This window comes from Heterocephalus glaber, unplaced genomic scaffold (genome assembly GCF_053883595.1).
Source record: "Heterocephalus glaber isolate CG9 unplaced genomic scaffold, H.glaber_assembly_v1.0 deba00000470, whole genome shotgun sequence".
Taxonomy (NCBI): domain Eukaryota; kingdom Metazoa; phylum Chordata; class Mammalia; order Rodentia; family Bathyergidae; genus Heterocephalus; species Heterocephalus glaber.
The window spans coordinates 475,230-490,018 of record NW_028258145.1 but is presented as its reverse complement, the minus strand read 5'-3'; the positions used below and the strand labels follow the sequence as shown (position 1 = coordinate 490,018).

The 14,789-nt window shown below is 41.2% G+C and overlaps 1 protein-coding gene across 8 annotated transcripts in view; it reads left to right on the top strand.

Moving 5' to 3' along the window:
• The window catches only part of Mertk (MER proto-oncogene, tyrosine kinase), a 107,081-nt gene that overhangs the window by 35,557 nt on the left and 56,735 nt on the right, over window positions 1–14,789 (top strand). For all 8 annotated transcript variants that reach the window (XM_087202600.1, XM_087202614.1, XM_021257966.2 and 5 more), the window contains 2 exons: window positions 7,753–7,839; window positions 10,524–10,639. In XM_087202600.1, coding sequence (XP_087058726.1) covers window positions 7,753–7,839; window positions 10,524–10,639 — 203 coding nt within the window. The remainder of the gene's footprint in view (window positions 1–7,752; window positions 7,840–10,523; window positions 10,640–14,789) is intronic.

Below are 14,789 nucleotides of genomic sequence, written 5' to 3'. Positions count from 1 at the left end.
ATGCCAGCCTCTAGGGGCCGTCTCTGAGTCACACATCTAACCTGGCCGCAGGAGGAATGCCATGAGTTTCTCTATTTTAACTTGGGGTTTCTTTGAATTTCTCCAAGGAGTTGAACTTCTGTGTTCAACATGAATTTAAAATAACACTCTCCACCCTCCGTATAAGATGATTGCTCTGAAGTCCCCTCAAGATGTTTGTCATCAAGGTAAAACTGATGTACCATTAAATGTGTAGGACATCAGTATACAGCTTAGTGAGTGTAGATGACTGCAGATACCCACATACCCACCACGCCCATCAAGATACAGAGCATGGGGGCACATGCCTGTGATCCCAGTCACCTGGTCCACATGGCAAGACTGGTCTCAAAAATTTAAAAAGGCGGGATGTAGCTTAGCACCAGAATGCTTGCCTAGCGTATGTGAGTCCCTGGATTCCATCCACAGCACTGAGGGAAAAAAAAAGACAAAATCCATCCTATTTTGTTCCTCTAGAACTTTTCCTCTTGTGCACATTTACTCAGAATTAGGAATATGTTTTTGCAATGAAATCTGCAAATTCTTTTAATGCCCAAGGCTATAATTTGTCCCAGCTTAGAGTCCTGATTTATTTCTAAATGGCCAGTTGTGGCCTTACAACTGCCAGCTGTTTTGAATTTCAAGTTCTTCACAATTTTTTTTCTATTTAGACAAGAAAGACATGAAATAGGAATTAGAGCAGTTTTACAACCTAAGAGGATGCCTTAAAAAATAACCTTTTTGTAGCGGTGGTTGCACAAAGCTACACGTGATAAGCTCATACACAGCTACACAAACACATAAGCGAGAGCACCTGTAACTGAAATCCAAGCAAGCCCAGCCAATGATACCACTTTCAACTTCCTGGTTTTGATGGTGTGCTGGGGGTGTCCAAGATGTTAACACTGGGAGCATAGTGGTAGATGAACAGATGCTTGCACATATTTGTGATTTTCTCTCCAGTTAGAATAGTGCACATGCGGTAAATGTCAGCCTTTGAACACTATGTGAACATGTCTGCTGTAAAAAATTCAAACCGCAGTGATGTGGCACGCAAATGTAACTGTCACTCCCTGAACAGAGGGAACACACACCAACCTTTCTTTACTCCCGACCAGGCCCTGTGTGGTCCGAAACGGGCTTCCACACACAGGTGGCCATGACATGTAGGTCTGTCCATGTGGGTGCCTTTGGGAACTTGCCTCTATTTATTTATCTATCTGTCTATCTACCTATCTACCTACTTGTTGGTACTGGGGATTGAACCCAGGGCCTTCACACTGAGCTACATCCTGAGCTCTTTTTTATTTATTTTTTATTTTGAGACAGGGCCTTTTTAAATCACTAAAGTTGCCCATGCTGGACTTGAATTTTCGATTCTCCTGCCTCAGTCTCCCAGAATGCTGGGATTACTGGCATGTGCCACCACACCTAGCTAACCATTCCCATGTTGATGAACATTTAGGTTGTTTCCACTTATTTTCTGTTATAAATAATGCTTGTACACACATTTTTTTTACTCATCTGGTTTATTTTCCATGTTCAAAACAGTTTTTATTTGACAAATAAGAATTGTATATACTTATTCTGTACAACATGGTGTTTTGAAATATGTATGCTTTGTGGAATGGCTAAATAGAGCTAATTAACATACCTTACATACTTACCATTTTCTTGTGGTAAGCCATCAGTATTTACAGTGGTACCTTGGTGGCAACCAGAATCATGGTACAAATTCTGCAGTCAGAATTGTGGGAAGAATTAAATTCATGAACTGAGGTACCACTGTATAGGAAAAAATTTCTAAAAGGGGAGTTGAAGGAAAAAATGACGTATTTTAAATTCTAATATACTTCAATATTCACATAAAAAAGACTCTGCCAATTTATTCCAGTTTACAGTCTTCCTAGTACTCACTCTGTAGCCCAGGCTGGCCTTGAACTCATGGTGATCCTCCTGCCTCAAACTCCCCAGTGCTGAGATTACAGGCATGCACCACCACACCAGGCCTGTGCTCCCACCTGTATGTGGAACATTAATGATCTTTACTTCTTCCAGTCTGATAACAAATACTCTCCTCTGTCAGAAATCATTAGTACCCCCTTATCTGAGGTTTTGCTTTGTGTGGTTTCTGTTATCTATGATCAACCAAAGTTCAAAAATACTAAATGTTAATTTCTAGAAACAGGAGAAGCCATATTCATACAACTTGTTGTATGGCCTCTGTTATAACCATTCTATTTATTAGTCATTGTTCATAACATAATATACCTAATTTAAAAATTAAACCCTATCATGGTTTATGACTTCTTTTATCACAACTCAAGTGCACATGTGTCTCTGTGTGTGAAAAAACAGTGCATATGGGATTTGGTGCTAGGCAGGTTTCAGGCACCCACTGGGAATCGGGCACATGTCACCCGAAGGTGGGGGCATGACTGCTGCCTCTGTTTACTTCTCCTTTCATGAGGCCAGGGGCTTCCTGAGTGCAGGAACTGAAGCATCCCTTGGGCACATCCTCAGATCTAGTTCAGTGCATGGTGCATGGGAAGTGTAGAAATGACTGGCAGAAGAGCCACAGGTGTTTGAGAGAGGGGCTTCCAAACATGCATGGAGCTGAGGAGTTCCCATCCCATCAAGGACCACCGTGTCCCAGAAAGCAAGCAATAATGGCAATTCTCACTGACACTTACTTCAGAGACTATGTTGGCTTTACCAGCTTGCCTAGAATTGCCAGGGTAGAGACAAACATGTCTGTAAATGAAGAACTCACTGACACCATTGCGTTGACACTCTGCATCTAGTTTCCAGATGAACACATGGTCTGCTGCATTGCTCAAGCAGTTTCAAAGTTGTGAAAGGTTTGCATACCAGGCTTTGAATTTCTCAGCAATAGTATTTTTCTTTTCTTTCTTTTTTAGAGGGGAGGGGATTTTTTTCTTATTTGTACTTTATTTTATTGTTTACTTTTGGTGCTGGGGCTTGAACATAGGACTTCATGCATGCTAAGTATATGTTCTACAACTGAGTCACACCCTCAGCCCATTTTTAAAATTTTTCTAGGATTCAGAATAATGATATTAAAATAATGTTTCAAAGGTATATTTCAATTAGTCAGTTTTTTTTCTGGTACTGGCAGCTGGACACAGAGCCTTCTCACTGAGCTACATATATCGCCCGCTCTTTTTATTTTTCACTTTTGAGACAGAGTCTTGCTAATTTTCCAAGGCTGGGCTTTGACTTGCAATCTTCCTGCCTCAGCTTCCAAGAGATTATAGTTGTGATTATAGGTGAGATTATAGCTGAGGTTATAGGTGTGCGCCACCACCCCCAACTCATTCAATTTAAATTTTATGACTTGTTCATCACAACTCAAAATGCAGCTACTCACCTATTGCTTTGGCACTTTCTTGTGGAAGAGGAGGAGGGGTGCGTCAAGCCCCTCTATTCAGCCATCATAGAATCCCACAGTATTTATTCAATGCCTCTTTGATAGCAGAGGTGGTATAAATGGTGCTCCACAGTGAAGTGAAGGCCCATTGATGTAATTACACATTCAAGCCAGGCACCTGAAACTTCAGATTCTTCTCATCCCTGTGCAGCATCAGTCAGCAGGAAGCTGGCCTTATTCTCCAGTGTCATTCTGCACATTTGCCCCTCTGCCTTTCCACCCCATGGCCTCATTCAGACTTTCCTGGGCCATTGCCAAGGCAGGGGCTGTCACACCGTGACCATAATGTCCTCACACTCCCTGCCCCTGCCTTCTACCTCTACATCACGAGTCACTTTCCATTTCAGTAGTAGAGGGATTCATCCCCATAGGACTTCTGACACTTGGGTTAAAATCCACCTGCTGGGGCTTCTGCCTCATTGGCACAGGTGCCTGCTTGTGAGCCCTAAGGAGTGCAGATCCTTGTGTGCACTGTACCTTGGCCCTTCTCCCCCGGCTAGCATCCCATCCTCTATCTGGTAAATCCCTGTCCATCTTCTGACACTCAGCTCACAGATCTTCCCTGAAAACCTTCCTCTCTCCTATTTACCTTCCCATCACATCACATCATGACCTTGTACCTCTTCGGCTTCTGAGATGGATTGTTAATCAATGTGATTCTTATGTATAAATGATAGTTTAGTCCCATCTCTGAGCACAGTGCCTGGCACCTGAGAACTATGTGAATGAACATATGGACTAATGAACAAGTGAATGCATTACTAGCTTTTCCTGAGTATTGGGTTCTTTCACTGGGTACAAAGGTACATGGTGATCATGAAGTGACATGTATTTGCAGCTATTTTTGCATTTAAAGCCCCCCTCCCATCCCCACCCTGCATGGTGTGGTACTGGGGATGGAGCCCAGGCCACTCTAGCACTGAGCTACTATAGTCCCAGTGCTCTGCCCCTCTCCCACAGTACTGGGGACTGAACCTAGGACCTTCTCACTGGGCTACATTCTCCAGCCCTTTTTAAATTTTGAGTCAGGATCTCACTAAATTGCCCAGAATGTGCTCAAACTTGTGACCCTCCAGCCTCAGCCTCCCTTAGCACTGGCATTACCAGTGCACCACCACTCCTGACTATTGTCCCTTTTCTCATTTATATCTATAGTGAGTTCAGTGAAATTAATAAAGCAGGATTTTTTTTTAAATCCAGTTTGCAGACTCAAAGGACATAAATAAATCCAGGAAGAAGGGGGCTTGGAGCACAGGGTGCTGATCTGATTGTAGGGCTTGTGTCAGACACGTGGGGACTTCTGTCAAGTCAGTTACTTGCTGTAACACTGTAAAGGAACTACATAGAAACTTAGTTAAGGGCTGGGGTAGCTCAGATTCTAGAGAGCTTTCCTAGTATGCCTGAAGTCCAGGGTTCCATCCCTTAGTTAAATCCATTTTTGTTCTTGGAGAAGTTTTAGTTTGATACCTAACCCTCCCCCAGTTCCGGTTTGGGGAGCTGGATGCTGAGGCTATTCTGTCTTGAGCGACCTTTGGGGGACTTCAGTGCCTAAGCAGCAGCCCCTCACCTTCTGATGGTGTAGTAAGAGCTCATAGGGGCTGCCATTCTATCTTGAAATTAACTTCAAAGTAAATTTTTCTATCCCATCTACTGAGAGAATGCCAAGTAGGGAAGTGGTTTAAAATAGCCGTGCTGTTTGGACTACTTTAAGCAAGTATATTTATGAACAGGAAGGTCATGTGCTTTTCCCCCTTGACACTTGGCACCCCCTCCCACCCCAGCATCCTAACCCCATGCTTTAAGAGCCAGGAGGAAAAAGTACTTGGTCTGAAAGACATTATTCTAGTTGAGCAAAGCTTACATACTCTCTGATTCTACTGACATGACATTGTCAAAGTAACAAAATTACATTGGTAGAGAAAAGATCAGTTTTTCCCAGTGGCTAGATTAAATTAGAGGCCAGGAACTCTTTTTTTTTTTTTTTTTTTTTGTGATGGAATTCTGTAGCCACAACCTACCTGTACCTGTGATTAAAATTTCATAAAACTACATCTTCCTTCCCCTTCCCCAAAATAAAACAAAAACTAGTAAGGTCTTATTTCAGTGAATAGTCGTGTGCCAACATCACTTTCCTGGTTTTGATCATTGTATGTACAATGATCATGTAAGATCTTTATCATTGGTGAAAGCTAGGGGGAAGGGTGCACAGGAACTGCATGCTATTTTTGGAACTTCTTGTGAATCTAAAATTATACTGAACTAAAAAGAGTTTTTTTCTTTTTTTAAAGAACTTTAGGGACTGGGAGTGTAGCTCAGTGTTAGCACTCTTGCCTAGCAAGCTAAGGCCCTGGGTCAATTCTCAGCACTACGTAACCAGAACAAAATCCCAAACCCAGTTTTCTGGCCTTATAGAGCTCATATTCTGTTTGTTAATGGAGCTGTGATGTCATCATAGGACATACAGTTTCTAGAAAATTCCACGAACTGTTTTATTGGTGGATGTATCTAAGCTCCTGGAAAGATGTCTGGTGCTAAGTGAGTATTTAGCAAGTACTGTGGAGTGAAGTAGGGCAGGGCAGATAGAGTTCCAAGGTGATAAGCTACTTCATCTACATTACCTCCCATTAGAAAGATGGACATTAGAATAAAACATGAAGAAACAATATATTTTTTTTTAATTTGCAGGATTGCTTAATCCAGAACCAAAGAATTGCCCAGTTGTGCTCCTAGAAGTTGCCTAGTCAGTGATTGATATTGTCCTTCCCTCAAGGGAACATCCTGTTACTGAATGTCCTTAAGAGTATCTTTCAGATCTGTGGCACAGGATATCTCTTTTCAAACCAACAGATGACTAAGTGGGAAAGGTGTGAACAGGGGACTTCTGTAAGCAGTGACCCAGGGGAGAGGACTGGCCCAGCACACTGGAGGCCCAGGGGCCCCAGGGCATTCAGGATTGAGTGGGATGGAGGGTGGAGACTTTGGAGACTTGGTGGGTGGATGATTTTTCTCCCTGGAAAGCCACAAGGGTTTGATCTATAAAATGTCCACATCTATTCCAGTCTGGTGGTTTTTTGTTTATCTCCCTAAATCCCACCTCTGCTTTCCTCTATTACTTCCATTCATTTGGTACATTTGTTACAATGGATATACCATTCTTGGACAGGATTGATACATTATTAGTAACTGGAAGTCAGGTTTCCTCTGTTTTTACTTCCTGTCCTTTTTCTGTCCCAGGATCCCCTTCAGGATACCACATTCCACTTAGTCATCTTGGTATGACAATTTCTCATCCTTTCTGTGTTTTTAATGACCTTGACAGTTTTAGGATTACAGGTCAGGTGTTTTGGAGGATGTCCCACACAGTTAAACGTGATATTTTCCTCTTGAAAATATCCTGTCAAGAGAAACACTGCAGAGGGGAATGCCCTTCTCCTCACCTTGTAGCAAGGGTACATTCTACCAACATGACTATCACTGACCTTGGTCACCTGATTGGGTCATGTTTATCAGTTTCTCTGGTCTAAAGTTCTTTGTCTTTTCCCCATTTCCCACTGGACTCTTTGAAAGGAGGTCACTTTGTGCAGCCCACCCTGAAAGGATGGGGGGTTGAGCTCTCCTTCCTTAAGGAAGGAACATCCTTATAGACTTGGATTCTTCTTCATGGGAGGTGTTTCTCTTCTCTATTTAATCATTTGTTTTATCAATATAGACTAATGAGCATTTATTTTATACTTTGGGTTATAATTCAATACTATAATTCATTTTTTTGCTCAAATTTGTTCTAGCTTTTGCTCTTACAGTTGGCTCAAGTGTCTCTTTGACATACCCTCTCACTGTGTGTGTGTTATAAGTTATGTTAAATTGCACTCCAGGCTCATCATGTGTCGGTGGTACCCTGATCTGAGAATCAGCCATTTCTCCAAGGAACCTGGTTCCTTATATTGGAGAATGGTATTAGAAACCAAGATCTGAGTAAACTTTCTATTTAAAATCAATGAGTCCATTTTTTTATTTCTAAGATGTCTTTAAAGCTCTAAAATGATAGATTCTTCATTTAGCACTAGTGTCTTCTCTTCGATTAGTTACAATATTAATACAAATACCTTGTATTTACATAGTAATTCCTTGTGACTTAGTTTTTACTATCCAAAAAAGATTAATTACAATAGACCACCTGAAAAATTTTAGGACCATGGCTCTTATCCTGCTATTTCTGACATTCTAAAATGTCCCTAGCATAGTGACGTAATGCGACTGGTCTCACAGGTGTCTTTTCACTCCAGGTCTGACAGAGATGGCCATCTTCAGTTGTGAGGCCCACAATGACAAAGGGCTGACTGTGTCCAAGGGTGTGCAGGTCAACATCAAAGGTAAGCAGCGTTGCCAGGCTCCTCGAATGTCTTCTAGAGGCTAGAGGGAGACCAAGGGTGAGCTCTTGCAGCCAGTTGCCTAAGTCTGAGTCTTGGCTTTCTCTGTGACCTTACACAAGTCACTTCACCTCTTGGTGTTCCCCTCTGAAAAATGGAGGTAATTACAGAATCTCCCTATTGTTGAGGTTTAATGATTTTTTTTTTTTAGTACCTGGGATCGAACTCGGGACCTTGCTCTTGCGAGGCAGGCGCTGGAACCACTAAGCTAAATCCCCGGCCCAAGGTTTAATGATTTAATGCAAGTAGAAGACGCCTAATGGTGTCTGCAGGCACATAAATCTTCACAAAACATTGTTTAATTTAATCATGCTTACTCCAAAAATAAAAAAAGCTCAAATGTTTATGTTTGATCCTATTTTTACTTTTTCCACCTCCACCCTGCACTTGTCCTCATAAAACCTCTAGGAGCCCTGGGAGTGGGGTCACTTGGGGGCATTGATCTCAGGAATGGCCTCCATCCTTTCGGGGTCACCTGGGACTGACACAGTTCTCGTCTAGCTGCTGGCAGAGGGAGGGAGCAAGGCACAGAAAGCACGTTGCAAGCTTCTTCCCTCTTTTCTCCCAATCTGCCTCTCCCTCTGGCTTCCTCTTGAGTGTAGATTTCAGTAGGGCTCTGTTTGCTGGGCAGTGTGTTATAACAGGATTAAAGGCACAGGTCTGAAAGTCCTCAGCCAGTGGAAGTCCTCATTCCAGCCCATCTGCCTTGTCCTCTTCCTCCCCTGTGTTCAAAGATATTTAAACCCAAAACTTGAAAGGAAAGGGAAACACACAAGCACATACTATCTTTTTATCTCTTTTTCAGGTCATCTTCTTCTCATAGAAATTCAAACACATTTTATGTTTTACTATTTGATCTTAGTTTAGGTATTGAGAAGTAAGTGTGTTGGGTTTGTGTTTTTCTCATCTCATCCTTGAACAACAATGTAAGGAAGAAGTACTGTGTTTGATAATGTGATAATAATAAGTTTGGGTATATGCAGAAGGAAAGTCAAAACTATGAAAGAAGTTATATTCTAAAAAGGCACTGGAGCTGGGTGTGGTGGTACACACCTGTAATTCCAGCACTCAGAAAGCTGAGGCAGGAGGATCACTGAGTTCAAGGAGACCCTGTCTCAAAAAACAAAAAACAAGGTACTAGTTTTAGTTTCTGCAGATCAGCTGGATGTGAGATTATGAAAGGGCATTCTCTAAAAGTTCACTGGAATTTTTAAAAAGATGAGCAAACCAAAAGTTAATACTAGAGGAAGTGTATAACTTCCTTCCTGTTTTACAAATCCCATTATTACAAGTTAAAAAGACATGATAGGAATTTCAGAAATTCGTGAGTAGGTGTAAATTGTACAAGTCTTTTCCTAAAATATAAACTGCTTAAAATTTAAAAGTCTATGAAATGAGAAGCATTTTATTTTAGGCTTCACACAGAATCTCAGCTGAGGTTTCTTTGTAAAATAAATTCTGATTCCAAAACTTATGTTTTTTTGTTTTCATGTATTGTAAAATTTATATCACAGCCACCAAGACTCCTTTCTACTAACTATTATAGCTATGATGTATGTGGTCAGATTTTGATCTGGAAAAAGCAGATCCTTTACATCAGTTCTACAAATAATCTGCTTAGGGAAATGAGTCCAGCAATATATCAAGTGCTCCCCACTCACTACTAGGCTGCGTGCTCATACCCTTCTGCCTGCTGTCCCTCAGTATAGGGCTCCTGGTGGGGACACCAGCTCTGGAGTGAGGCAGACCTGAGTTCAAGACCCTGTTCTATTGCTTACTACCTCTCTGTAACCTTTGGCACATTTTAAACTTCTGCCCAGTTCCCTCATCTGTAAATAGCGCTTGCAAGACTCCTTCTCTAACAAGGTTCCATAATGATTCTCTAAAGTCCCTACAGAGTCTGGCACAGGGTAAGCATACAAGAACATTAGCCATCATTTTTACCATAAGTGGAATTATTATGAACAATTAAATTTAGCATAAAAAGATAAGATTCCCCAAACTTTTGATGCTTCTTGGATTGTAACTGAAATCACTTTCTTTGTCCAAAATGCAACTGAGGTCACTGCATACTCACTGTACTTGATCACCCCTTCCCCAGTGGGTGCAGGTGGCTTTTACATTAACTCTCACCTGTTTTCTTGGCTTGGAAAACTCTATCTCTCTCTCCCTCCCTCTCCTGTAACATTTGGTCTTCTGAGGGTCTCCCTCACTGGGCCAGGTGCTCCACAAGGGCAAGAGGGCTATGGCTCTTGGCCCTGTTTATTACATTAGTGTCCAGCCAAGTGGTCACATATAGCAGGTTGAAGAATATGTGCTCCATGAAGGACATGGATATCTCTAAGTCATTTTCTAGTTAAAGGTGTCCTCACTTCATCAATGAGCAGGGAAGTGGGTCTGTATTCCTCTTCTTGGGCCCAGGCAGAAGCATCCCATTGCTGGAACACTTCTCTCCAGTCCAGTGCCATTACCCTCAAGCCTAGAGTGGTGCCTCTTGGAAATATCTGTTCTCTTTTGCTGATCTCAGGGTACAAAAACAAGTGCAGTGTTAATGCATTTGTTTGGCAGCTATGGCCTCCTGCAGTATATAATTGTGTTTCCATGTGTGCACCTTTGTTTTTATGTAGCAATTCCTTCCCCACCGACTGAAGTCCACATCCACAACAGTACTGCACACAGCATTCTGATCTCCTGGGTCCCTGGTTTTGATGGCTACTCCCCATTCAAGAACTGCAGTGTTCAGGTAAACCTCCAGGATGAAGAGGGAAGGAGGTGTCTGGTGGTCTGGGAGGCTACCTGGTTTTTCTTGCTCCTCAGAACAAGCACAGAGGTCATTTGTCCTCTTCTGTTGTTTGACCTCCCCCTTGTCCACTATTGTGCAGTTTTGTGATGCCCTGCCCATAGTGCTGCTTCCTTCACTTGTGTGGTCCAGGGCCCAACCAGAAGAGAGGCATGTTTCCTAGGAAAAACAGGGAGAATTAATCTTTAATTACAAAAAAATATTCCTAACGGGGGGCTGAGTTGTGACTAAGACTTCAGAAAACCAGGCATTCCTCAGTGTGGCTCATCTTGAATTAGTGTCATGAAGGACAGATGGTGTAACAAAGATGGGTTACACATCACACCTTAGCCAGTGTCTCCCAGGGAAACTGGGGATTATAGGCTTTATGGTGTTCAACCATTTTTAGCTACCAATTACCTAAAACTGGCGTGAGACAGTGCTGAAAGAAATGTAGGTTAGACACCCTCAAATAACACCTTGTCATGATGTAAGCATTGCTCATGAGTGTTTCTTTGATAAAAATGGAAATGGTGACAGTGACACCATTGTTCACTGTAGAGGGCCCACAGTAGCCCCAGACTGCAACATTCTCTCACTTAAAGCACATTAGCACTGCAGGCTCAGATGCTCACAGCCTGTGAGTGGCAGAGCAGGAATACAAACCTGGGAAGCTCAGAGGCCAAAAGCAGAGCTCAAGTCCATCAGCTCTGCAGCCAGGGGATGCAGCCTGTGTGGGAGCAGGTTACCAAACACGCAGGCATAATGAGCTGAAAATACGAAAGCATTCTGTCTTGTACTTTATTACGCAGGAGGGACAGGGATGCTCTAGTTTCCTAAATATCCAGTCTTATTAGTTAAAAGTATGTTGTGTGGTGCCAACCATGGTGGGACACATCTGTAATCCCAACACTCTGGGAAGCTGATTCAGGAGGATCACAACTTAGTGAGGCCCTGACTCAAAATGAAAAAATAAAAAAAGGGCTGAGGATATAGCACAGGATGAAGGTTGAGGGTTCAATTCTTAGTACTTAAAACAAAACAAACATACATATTAACCTAACATAGGCCAGTCATATCAGCTCTTAGAAAAGTGACTTCCAAAGAATTTCATGTTGACAAGCAGATGTTTTTAATACCAAATGCAATTAATTTCTGATCTTAATGCCTCCTACTCTTATCTAACAGCTGTTCCTTCTCTCAGGAATAAAAGCATGCATTATCCCTAAAATAGCCTCTGCCCTCACCTCCACCATCTCCAGCCTTGGTTAATTCTTTTTTTTTTTCAGGTATGCAATAAATATAATTTTAATAGTATAGCTAAACAGGGGAAAAGAAATACGAAGCCAAGATTTGATTTTCATCCTTATCACTATTTCTAGGGTCCCTCTAACTTTGTTTTTTAGTTCTTTTATTGGTACATTTTAGGTATACAATTCGTTTACATTTATCATTGGGTGTTTGTAACTATACATGATATATCTTGGTTCTTATTTTTTTTGTCCCCATTACCTGTGCACCCTTCACCCCCTCCACCCTTCCCTATTTACATAGATGTCATTTCCATTTTTTTTTTTCTTTTCTCATAGTTTTTCCTTTCCCTCTTTTCCTTTCCCCTTCCCCTGCCTTCACTCCTTCGTCTTTGGACCTTTTTTCCTATTTCAAATTATCAATTATTCATTTTAATCATTTTAAGCCTTGTTTACACTATCAGTTTCTCACACTAGTGAAACTATTCGGTATTTACACATATGTGTCCTATTTATTTCACTCAAGAGTATGGCCTTGATATGCATCCATTTAGCTATAAATGACTCTAGTTTTTTGTTCTTTATGGCTGAGTAGTACTCCATTTTATAAAAAAGCCACATTTTCTTTATCCAGTTTCCAGTTGATGGGCACTTGGGCTGCTTCCAAGCTTTAGCTATTACAAACTGTGCAGCTATGAACATGGGTGCACATATATCACTGTGGTATGATTCTTTTAATTCTTTTGGGAAGATACCCAGCAGAGGAATACCTGGGTCAAATGGGACCTCTAGTCCTAGTCCTTTGAGGTATCTCCATACTGACTTCCACAGTGGTTGCACCAGTCTGCACTCCCACCAGCAATGGACAAGGGTTCCTTTCACCCCACAACCCCGCCAGCATTTGTTATTTGTTGATTTCTTGATAGCAGCCATTCTTTCTGGGGTGAGGTGGAATCTCAGTGTTGTTTTCATCTGCATCTCTCGAATGGTGAGTGATGTTGAACATTTTTTCATATATTTGTTTGCTGCTTTTACTTCCTTGTCTGAGAAATGTCTGTTCATTTCAGATGCCCATTTTTGAATTGGGTCTTTGAATTTGGGGGGTCTGATTTTTTTCAATTCCTTATATAGTCTTTTTTTTTTTTTTGGTACCAGGGATTGAACTTGGGACCTTGTTCTTGCGAGGCAGGCAACAGAACCACTGAGCTAAATCCCCAGCCTCAATTCTTTATATATTCTAGATAGTAGTTCTTAGTCTGAGGTACAGCTGCTAAAAATTTTTTCCCATATTGTAGGTTGTCTGTTAGCTCTGTTGGTGGTTTCTTTTGCAGTGCAGAAGGTTTTTAATAAGATGATATCCCAGTTGTTGATTCTTTCTGCTAGTTCCCGTGCTGCTGAGGTTTTGTTCATAAAGTCTTTTCCTATGCCAATGTCTTTAAGAGTTCTACCTAACTTATCTTCCAGCAAGTTTAGTGTTTCTGTCTTAATATTTATATCTTTAATCCACTTCGATCTTAGTTTAGTGCATGGTGATAGGTATGCGTCTAGTTTCAATCTTTGGCAGGTTGAAATCCAGTTTTTACAACACCATTTATTAAATAGGCTATCTTTCCTCCAACGATGGTGGTTGGGTCCTTTGTCAAAGATGAGGTGGCTGAGCATGTCTGGAGTTGTTTCTGCATCTTCTAATCTATTCCACTGATCCTCAGGTCTTTTCCTTTGCCAGTAAAATGCTAATTTTATCACAGTAGCTTTGTAGTATAGATCCAAGTTGGGGATTGTGATACCCCCAGCCATGTCTCTTTTGCTTAGAATTGCTTTAGCTATTCTAGGTCTCTTCTGGTTCCAAATGAATTTTTGGATTGTTTTCTCTAGTTCTGTGAAGTATATTGTTGGAATTTCAATTGGCATTGTGTTGAATCTATATAGTAGTTTTGGAAGTATGGCCATTTTCACTATATTGGTTCTTTCTACCCAGGAGCAAGGGATGTCTTTCCATTTTCTTGTATCCTCTTCATCCTCTTCGATCTTTTTTTTCAGAGTGCTGTAGTTTTCAGTGTAGAGGTCTTTTGCTTCCTTTGTTAGATTGATTCCTAGATATTTCATTTTTTTGGATGCTATTGTAAAAGGAATTATTTCCCTAATTTCTCTCTCAGTGAGTCTGTTATTTGTGTACAAGAAGGCTATTGTTTTTTGAGTGTTGACCTTGTATCCAGCTACTCTACTGAATCTGTCAATTAAGTCTAGAAGTCTTTTGGTAGAGCTTTTTGGATCTTCTATGTAAAGTATCATATCGTCAGCAAATAATGACAGTTTAACTTCTTCTTTTCCTATCTGTATTCCTTTTATTTCTTTCTCTTTTCTAATTGCTGTGGCTAATGTTTCCAGAACTATATTGAACAGGATTGGTGATAGTGGGCATCCTTGTCTTGTTCCTGATTCTAGTGTGAAAGTTTTCAGTTTTTGACCATTTAGTATGATGTTGGCCGTTGGTTTTTCATAGATAGCCTTAATCAGGTTAAGATAAGACCTTCTGCTCCAATTTTCTGTAGGGTTTTTGTCATGAATGGGTGCTGGATTTTTGTCAAATGCTTTTTCTGCATCTATTGAGATGATCACATGGTTTTTGTCCTTGACTCTGTTAATATGGTGTATTACATTTATTGATTTATGGATGTTGAACCATCCTTGCATCCCTGGGATAAATCCAACTTGCTCAGGGTGTATGATCTTCTTGACGACCCTCTGTATTCTGTTTGCCAGTATCTTGTTGAGGATTTTTGCATCTATGTTCATTAGGGAGATTGGCCTGTAGTTCTCTTTTTGGGTTGGGTCTTTCCCTGGTTTTGAAATCAAAGTAACAC